General features: G+C 32.4%; 1 protein-coding gene across 1 annotated transcript; it reads left to right on the plus strand.

Annotated features, from left to right (window-relative positions):
- Positions 1–1,047: 1,047 nt before the first annotated feature.
- LOC140010105 (protein ATAF2-like) lies at positions 1,048–3,105 on the plus strand. The gene is made up of 3 exons (XM_072056442.1): positions 1,048–1,384; positions 1,726–2,000; positions 2,423–3,105. The coding sequence occupies exons 1-3, from the start codon at positions 1,189–1,191 to the stop codon at positions 2,918–2,920; spliced, it is 969 nt and encodes a 322-aa protein (XP_071912543.1). The 5' UTR covers positions 1,048–1,188; the 3' UTR covers positions 2,921–3,105.
- The last annotated feature ends 7,401 nt before the right edge of the window (positions 3,106–10,506 follow it).

Genomic DNA, 10,506 nt, shown 5'->3' on the forward strand with positions numbered 1-10,506 from the left:
TACAAGAAATGAGTAATAAAAACTAAAGAATGAGCATTTAATAGGGTAAAATAGATACTTCAAAATTACAAGTTGCATACGTAATGCTGATTGACTTTCAAAAATCTCTCTAATACATATAAGTATTCTGGAAAAAAACAGTAAATATGACAATAAACAAAAGGTCCACTAAGTTTAGGTATAATAAGATAGATTTACTTAATGACAGCACATTAATACGACAAATTGATAATTCAAATGTACATACACACAATTATTCTTTGTTTTACTTAGTTATTTACTTGACTTAAATTCGCTTTTCTCAAAAATTAATACTTGAAATCTAATTAACAACCCCTTGTAACACTAAATAGATATGCTCTAATAACATAAAGGTGATTTTGTGGCAGTTCACGTTTACATGCCTGAACTACACCTAATTTACTATACGAATGCAAATGCACATTATTTATATCCCTGTATTTTGACACTTTTTCAGATTAACTATTTTGTGACAATAGATTCTGTTTGACAATTCAATTCACAATTTAAATTTAATAAATTCAAATCTTAATATGTTTAATATATTCAAGTTTATTTGATAACCAAATTAATTAGATGATTCTGAATTATCTAGGCAAAACTTACTGAAAAAATAAGTGAAAAATTATTCACTTATCACTTAATACAAAATATATTATTTAAATGTTAGGATTTCGATATTTAACAATTTAATAAATCAACAGATTTAGATTTTAATTTTTTAGAGTTTGGACTTCACATTCAGGTTCAGGTTTATTAAACATAACCTAACACTTGATGTCTCTCTTAATGGCTCCGCGGTTTAACATAAAATAAAAAAAAAATATAATTATAATCTAAAATGAAAAAAAAAAAAGACTATACTCTTCAAAAAAAAAAAATTCAAAGTGGGCCCATAATGTACAACCTTTGTCATTTGGACCACAGTTGGGTGAGGTCAAATGCCTCACGTGCCCAAATAGCTGATCCATCCCCTCTGTTTTCCTCCCAAGTATATATAGCCGGACAAGTCTTACCTGGAGTCTCATGTTTCAGCATTCAGTTCAGGTGAAGTGGTCTTACTAAAAACTAAAAAGTTTCAGGAGGAGAAGAAATTCAGAAAACAAGAAACAGAGAGATAAAGAGGATCTTCATAAATTATATCGAAATCAGATATAATTCAAGAAAATGGAATATAGAGGTCAGAGAAGGACAATGGATGGTGCTGATCTGGAGTTGAGCTTACCGGCTGGATTCAGATTTCATCCGACGGACGAGGAGCTGGTCATGCATTATCTGTGCCGGAAATGCGCGGCGCAGCCGATTTCTGCCCCAATTATAGCTGAAATTGATCTCTACAAATTTGATCCTTGGGAGCTTCCAGGTAAATATCTCTGTTCATTTCTGTTGGGTTGTTTAATTTCTTTTTGCCCCAATTACTCAATTCCCAGTTCACTTCATTTTTTAAATATAATTTTACCAAAATTTGAATTAATCGATACTTCAACTTTTTATCTAATAAATTGGTTTCAAAATTTTTTTTTTTAAAAAAATAAGATTGCAAATTAAATCTTGAATCCTTCACTAGAAAGATCTTACTGAACCAATGAGCTTTAGCCCAGTTTTTTGTTTTCTTCTTCTACTGAATTGTGTGAAGTGTCGAGTTCGAATCCTAATCGAAGACAAATGTACTAAAAATGTTCTTATGGAAATTGATTTGTTCAGAAATGGCTTTATACGGTGAAAAAGAGTGGTACTTTTTTTCTCCGAGAGATCGGAAGTATCCGAACGGTTCACGGCCGAATCGGGCGGCTGGGACCGGGTACTGGAAAGCCACCGGAGCCGATAAACCGATCGGGAAGCCAAAGGCTCTGGGAATAAAGAAGGCGTTGGTGTTCTATGCCGGAAAAGCTCCGAAAGGCATCAAAACCAACTGGATAATGCACGAGTACCGCCTGGCTAACGTGGACAGGTCCGCCGGCAAGAGGAACAATTTGAGGGTAGGTGCTCCTTTTCTCTTTTACCCTTGTCTGCATTCAATTCACAATTTCACATTAAACTAGGAGGGGTAAAATGGTCCATTCACCAGATTCAACAGTAGTATTTTGAATCTTGGAACAAAGCATTATTATTTTTTTTTTTTGTTGCCCACTCTAGGGTGCAAAATGGAGCAACATTAAACACTAATTTCTGATTTGTTTCGTTATATTTTTCTTTTTTGGATTTTGGGGATTAACAAATTATTTCCCTTAAATTTTCCTCTTTTTTTTTTTGTTTTTCTTTTGGGGGGATTTGGGTTTTTTTTTTCCCTTGGGGAATTTTTTAGGGGTTTCTGATTTCAACTTTTCAAAGTTTGACTATCTTCCCATAGTCTAATTTGTTTAGGTCAAGAAATCTGATTTTTCTGATTCTACTATTGCAGCTAGATGATTGGGTATTGTGCCGCATATACAACAAAAAGGGTACTCTTGAAAAGTATAACAATGTGGATCAAAAGGCATTATTGAGTTCCCAAGAAGAAATGGAAGAGCAAAAGCCCAAAAATCTGATCAGCTTTGAACAAAATGGGATTGTAACAACAGAAGCAAAGAAAATGCAGCAGTTGCAGCAAAACACAATAATGGCACAACAAATGATGAATGACTATTTGCATTTTGAGACTTCTGAGTCTGCACCGAGGCTGCACACAGATTCAAGTGGATCTGAGCAAATTCTATCTCCCGAAGTTTTATCGCCGGAATTCGCCCACGAGAGGGAAGTCCAAAGTGCCCCCAAATGGAGTGATTTGGAGAGGGCTCTTGATTTTCAGTTCACTATGGATGGCTTTCAAGATGATCCTTTTGTTTCTAATCAAATGCAGTACAATGATCAGGTCTACCCATTCCAGGATATGTTCTTGTACATGCAGAAGCCCTTCTGATCGCCTCACCAAATGCTTCATGAAGACAACTATGTAAATCATTCAATTTGCTGGTTCCTTGGTAAATCTATTGGTCCGCTTCTCTTTTTGTTAATCCAAGAAGAGATGGGAGGGTTAGGAAAGGGAACTACCAAGAAAAAAAAAAAAAAGAAGAATAGGATAGGCTATTCTTTGTCAACTAGTATGTGAGCCAAGGAAATCTTGGTCTACAGGCTAAGGTTGAGGTTTTAGAAATTAGAGGTTCTGAGTCCCTGCTGTTTTTAAGTCCTAGCTCTCCCCTGCTGCTGGGAGAAAATGTAAGAAAAAAAAAAGTGCATGTGACATTTATAACTGAAGTACATGGGGCCTGATGTCTTAGGTAGTGTTGCATTTAGAATACAACTTGATCAATCACCTGCATTCATCCATCTGAAGTAATGTATGAATATTTGTTTATTGAATTTGTCCTCAATTTTATTTTTCGAATTTAGAGAAATTATATGCTATAACCATATTCTCACAAAATGGTAGTTCCGCCATCAAATTTTGGTTGAGAGAGAGAGAGAGAGAGAGAGAGAGAGAGAGAGAGAGAGGGAGGGAGGGAGGGAGGGAGGGAGGGAGGGAGGGGGCATTGCACACAATGTTGACATCCAGTTCAAAGTAAGATGCCTTAGGATAGGTTCCTGGAGATTTACTTCTAGAACGCCGCTATCATGATGTATAGGCAAAGCAATTTTTGGCATGACATAAGTGTGTTTGGATAGCTTTGGCCAAAATTATGCATCACAAGCATAATGTGTAACATATTTTTTTTAATTTTTTTAATCACCTTTTTATCTCACATATATCATATTACAAAAAATGTTATAATAATTATTTCAAATAATCTCTTATCCAAACAATACATCATCATTATTGGGTTAATTTGTTAACAACACAAACATAAATAGGTTAATTAATTTTTTTTTTCAAGTGTAAGTGAGAGATTTTAAATCTGGGATCTCTCACTTATACTTCCTCCTCTCTCGTGTTTATCCATTCCATTCCTCTGCCTCCCATAGGTTAATTAGGTTGATTAACCCGCAAAACATTACTAAATTATTTTATACATTGAAAACTTTATTATGCATTTTGTCATTGAAAACTTTTCAATAGCAAGAGTTAATGTTACTTGAAACAATCTATTAAATGTGTGTCTAATGGGTTGTCATGACAATTATAATGTCTAAAATTTAACGGGTTTAAATGGGTCGAGTTGGATCAATGCATTAATAATTAGGTTACAGCATGACACCTATACAATAACTATACAACACGTATATGATCCAAAACATCTAGTTCTCAAGATCTCAACCTTAATCATTACATCAAAACTTTCTCATCGGCCTATTGTCACTACTAATTTTATGATATCCTAGAGATTTTCTTTACACAATTAGAAAATATTACGTGCCTTATTAATTACTTTTGAGTTGGGCTGACCAAAAGGTTGTATTAGCTAGTTTTGTTTCTTGGATAATAAATAAACATACTGTGGACTTAAATTCCGTTTGATAAAATTTCAACATATTGTGGACTTAAATTCTGTTTGATAAAATTTTAGTATGAAAATCAAGCACTAAAAATATTAACTCATTGAATTATTAAATTTATGTTTATTTGATAACAAACTTAATTTAAGCACTTAAATGAAACATCACACAATATTAACACTGTGTTTGGGTGTATACGTGTTAGAGAGAGAATATCTGTGTATGAGTGAAAGAGAGAGTATTTGCGAGAGAGAATTCTTTGTATGTGTGGTAAATTCAACAAATTGGTAGTAATCCATTTTCGATATTAAGCATGTTAAATCCAAAAGATAATTAAAGTAATTAAATAGGGCCTAAGTCCAAGTCAATTAGAACAAACTAAAACACTAAGATAGCTCAAACATTTTGGGTTGGGCTTCTAGGTTTGCCTAAGGTAGCCAACCTGAGCCCCTCTCGCGAGATTTCCACAAAAAGCTGAACTGCCAGAAAGAGACATGGGAAGGAAGAGAGAATGATGAAGCAGGCTGCTGCACGGAGAAAGAAGCATTGCTTGTTTTGTCATATAAATAAAGAATCGGAAAAATAAAATTAATTTCTGTGGTAATTATTTCAGTTTGTTGAAAGAAATAATAAAAAGAAAACCAATGGAGAACTTTCCTATGTATGTGCTTATATGGATATAATGTTAGCCTATAATAAGTTGCAAAGAAATTGGATTCCAACTGAAAAAAATTATAATTATTCAGAAAGATTAAAAGAAGAATACTAACTATACGATTTAAATGAATTTGTATGAGTAATATGCTAAAAAAAAGTGAATATAGAAGGATTGAAAAATGAAAATTATCAAAATTTTAAAAGTATTTATAAATAATCTAGCCAAATAATAAGAGTAGAGTACATGATTGGAGAGAATAAAAAAGATGAATATGAATTAATTGATAAAAGATAGTACAAATAGTGTAAACATATATAAAGTATGATATTAATGTATTAAATGAAATTTGCAATAAATAATTAAAATTTTTCTAAGATTTAAAAGAGCATGAACATAGTCAATTTAACAGCTTATCAAAATGGGAACTAAAATTGTGAAGTATTGTAGATATGGCATTTGATTTTGGATCTATCCAAAATAAAAACTCACTTAAAAGTTGAACAATTAGGAAAGACAAGTATTTAAAACCTGTCCAAATTAAATATTAAACAAGAAAACGAGATCGATCCTTGTGAAGAAAAATAAAATAGTTAAAGTTGACAATATAAATTGTAAAATATGTACACGTGGCAAAGGCAGGTTGTGGGAAAAACCATGTTAGCAGCTTACTATGTAGAGAACTAATCAATTGAACGACAGGATTGATCCTATTGACAAAAATTAGGTGGAAAAAGATGGGAAAAAAGTAGGTCAAAAAAGATGGGATTGATTTTTTTTTTTGACAAAAATAAACATTTAAAAGGCGAATCATTACCAAACATAAAATACTTAGATCCTGCCCAAGTTAAAAATTAAACATAATAAATACGAAAATCAAGAAAAAAAAGTTGGGCCAAAAACAAAAAGAAGATGGTTCTTGTTAACAAAAATAAGCACTTAAAATTTAAATTATTACCAAAAATAAATCAATTAAAACTTGTCCAGATTAAATATTAAACATATTAATTACAAAAATTAAGGAAAAAAAGAAGAAGAGATTGATTCTTGTTAATAAAAATAAAACATTTAAAGTTGAAAAAATAAATTGTTAAATATGTAAACGTGATTAAAAAAAGATAGAACTTCCACTTGATAGATCGTGAGAGTAGCCAAGGCAATAACTTATCATATATAGAGCTAAACATCAAATTATTCAATTTATATCTATTTGATAACAAACTTAATTTAAGCACTAAAATGAAACATCACACAATATGATAATTTCATGTGATTGTGCATACTAGTGTTAGGGTGTATACGTGTTAGAGAGAGAATATTTGTGTACGAGTCAAAGAGAGAATATTTGCAAGAGAGAATTCTTTGTATGTGTGGTAAATTCAACAAATTGGTAGTAATTCATTTCCGATATCGAGCATGTTAAATCCAAAAGATAATTAAAGTAATCAAAAAGGGCCTAGGCCCAAGTAAATTAAAACAAACAAAATCACGAAGACAGCTCAAACATTTTGGGTTGGGCTTGTGGTTCTGTACATGCCAACGTGGCTTAAGATAGCCCACTCGAGGCCCTTTCTCCAGATTTCCACGACAGAGAGTGAGGGCTGTTCGGGTAGAAAGAGAGAATGAGGGAGCAGGCTGCTGCAAGGAGAAAGAAGAACATCTTGTTTTGTCTTATAAATAAAGAATTGGAAAAATAAAATTAATTTCGGTGGTAATTGTTTAGTTTGTTGAAAGAAATCATAAAAAGAAAATCAATCGAGATTTTTCCTATGTCCATTTTTATATGGATAAAACGTTAGGTAAGTTGCAAAGAAATTGGATTCCAACTGAAAAAAATTATAATTATTCAAAAAAATTAGAAGAGGAATAACTAAGTATATAAGTTAAATGAATTATATGAGTAATATGCTAAAAAATGTGAATATAGAAGGATTGAAAAATAAAAATTATTAAAATTTTAGAAGTAGTTATAAATAATCTAGCCAAACAATAAGAGTAGAGTAGAATGATTGGAGAGGAATAAAAAAGGAAAACTATGAATTAATTGATAAAAGATAGTACGAATAGTATAGACGTATATAAAGTATTATATTAATATATTAAATGAAATTTGCAATAAATAATTAAAATTTGTCTAAATTAGAACATGATCGTGAACTAAAATAGCGAATTATTGTAGCTATGGCATATGATTTTGGATCTGTTCAGATAGAAAACACACTTAAAAGTTGAACTATTATGAAAAACAAAGTACTTAAACCTGACCAATTTAAAAATTAAACATAGTAACCACGAAAATGAAGGAAAAATGCTAGAGGAAAAAATGCGCGATCGATTCTTGTTAAGAAAAACAAAACACTTAAAGCTTTTTTTTTTCTTTTTTTCGACAAACCTCGAGGGTGGGATGCTAGCCTATATAATAATAATAATAATAATAAATGTTACAAGCTTGAAGGGAAAGAGAGGGGGGGGGGGGCTTGGCCTGACCTAGAGAAAACTGTCATTGAATACAAACTACTACTCTCTCGCACTGTAGCTTCTAACAAAGGGTAATTATAAACAATGTAATAGTAATGGCGCCTTTACTGCCAAAGGCCATTCAGAAGCGGATGGAAAAAGCCCGTCTGCATTAAAAATGAAGAGCCACAAGCTTATCCGAAGTAGAACTTTGCCTCACGAAAAATGTGACCGCTAGATGCTCTACGCAAGTGAAGAAGCCTCCTCACCCAACACGCCATGGCACCGGAAGTAATTAACTGAACTAATAATTGCAAATCAACTTCAACCTGAAAGGAATCACATTTCCTCTCAAGAAACAACTGTAGGCCATGAAGTAAAGTTAAACACTCCGCCATTATCACATCTTCCTTGCTAGTGGCGGAGCCAAAAAAATTTTCAATGGAGGCAAAAATAATTTTAAAATTTTTTACCTACTCTTTTTCTAGTTTTTTAAGACAAAAATATTCATCAACAAATACAAATGATATATATATTTCATGAACAATATTAAAAAAAACTCAAAATTATTAATATAATAATAATTTTATTTCAAAAAGCGAACTAAACTATTTACACTTGCTCATTATGAGTTTTCATATTTTGATAACGATTTACAACTTTTTCATTTTGAATTTCATGAAGTATATTTTTCTCAATAAAATTAACTTAATAATTATTCATCCAAGTGTCTTCCATTCTATTTTATAACCAATTCTTCATTATATTCATAACCGAGAAACCTTTTCTATGGTAGCTGTAGAAACAAGTAAAATCAAAGGCAACTTTAGGAACATATAAACCAATGGATACACAAAACTCTTGAGGCACACTTAAAATTATATCAAATTTTTATGGATATTATAGAAATTTAAGGGGATAGTGGAGGCCCATGCCCCCACTGTAAATCCGCCCCTATTCTTTGCTAAATTCTTGATATAAAGCAAAAATCATCTTGCCTTCATGGTCTCAAAGAATCCCACCACCAAAAGCTTAACCATTGCGGACACTACTAGTATCCAGGTTCAATTTAAGTCAAGGGAAAACTGGCTTTTACATAGGAAACAGAACACCAATGAATGGAGCAAGGATGTTGAATGTGGAATCCAAATCTCCCTCTGCGCCTCTAAAACGCACATTGTTTCTAAACTTCCATAAAAACCAAAGCACAACTACTGGCAAGACTGCTCTAATATGATCAAGAGATTGTGAAGGGCAACAAGAAAAACACTTAAAGATGGGAATCCGTGACAAAAATATGTAAAATATGTACACATGACAAAAATATAGGGAATCCACTAAGCAGATTGTGAGGATAACCATCAAGTTAGTAGTTACTATACAGAGAACTAATCAGTTAAAAGACGGGATTGATTCCTATTGACAAAAATTAGTTTGAAAAGGATGAGAAAAAAAAGTAGGTGAAAAAAGACGGTATTGATTCTTTTTGACAAAAATAAACATTTAGGGTCTATTTGTTAGGATTGAAAACATTTTCTGGAAAATGTTTTCCTAATTTTCAAGTGTTTGGTTCATTTATAACATATGAAAATATTTTCTTTTGGAAAAGATTTTACGCTCGATGGTGTAAAATAACTTCCGCAAAAAGGAAACTGAAGTTATTTTCCCTATCTTAAAGAAATGGAAACATCGACGTCAAGCAATCACGTCGCCATGCTTCCTCCCCCTCTTCCTGCACATGCACCCTCTTCGTTGTCCTCTATTTGTCTCTCTCACACACAGACATATGCTAAGGCAAAAAATTTTGACAAACTCAAATCTCTGGAGATTAACTAATCTAGATCCAAAGGACTGTTCAAGTTGTCTATATTTGGGTGAAGGTTGGTGATGTTGATTCGTACGTCTATGCGTGGTTTCCTCAGCCGATGTAAATGTGGGAAAATGAATGACGATGATTATAGAAGAAGAGTCGACAAAGATGCTAAAAGAGGAATAAGTTAATCACAGTAACATGGGCTCAGTCATTATGACGAGTTTGAGTGTTTTTGTAAATAAGTATCTGACAGGGTGTTGACCCTGTGCCATAATAAATACATATTCAAAAAAAAATACAAATTTTGTATATAACGGTGAATAGGGTCGAATCCACAGAGACGGGAGATAATTCGTTTCTTCTAGAGTCCGAGGTATGGGGGGTTTTAGAGAATATAAAATAATTAATTAACCAACTAATGAAACAACTAATGAAAATAACAGGAATTAATCAATAATCAATACGACTCTAGCCAAAGATGCAACTTTTCAGACACGATCCATTCAACTGATTATCGATGCAAAGACAATTCAATTACTCATTAATAGATTGGTTATAATTGTCATACACACGATAAACAGCCAGTCTTTCCTTACTTTTTCAATAGTCAAGGTACAACTATTAACTATTTCCCTAACCAAGAAATAACCCTAGGTACGACCATAGAATTTAATTTCTCGATTGCAATAAGAATTAGAAAAACCCAACCCTAACTAACAAACACGTTATAAGGGTTTGTTTAAATTAGATCATACGTTTCCCTAACATGAAACCAATCACGATAGTCGCCATTGGTGTTAATCGATTAAACAATTACGGATTCAATCAATTAATCTGACGGTAGTGTACTAGGTTAATTCGAATATCGGAGCCTTGACATTCAAATAACATAACAATCATAAGAAGTTAAATCAGAAAACGTACAAATACCAATGAATAAAAGAAATAAGTAAAATAATTCGATCTCACAGATGTTTGGAATCGAGTTCTCAAATTGACCTTCGACTAGAAAAAGAGAATTTAGCTCCCCATCATGGAGAAGAAGAGAATGTTTCTCATTGTCTCTTGCAGCCTAAAAGAAGGAAAAGAATACGACTACTAGTTTGTCGGCCTCCTTTTTTCTTCCCTAAGAAGTAATAATCAAACAGGA

The sequence above is a fragment of the Coffea arabica genome, chromosome 7c (assembly GCF_036785885.1).
Source record: "Coffea arabica cultivar ET-39 chromosome 7c, Coffea Arabica ET-39 HiFi, whole genome shotgun sequence".
Classification (NCBI taxonomy): domain Eukaryota; kingdom Viridiplantae; phylum Streptophyta; class Magnoliopsida; order Gentianales; family Rubiaceae; genus Coffea; species Coffea arabica.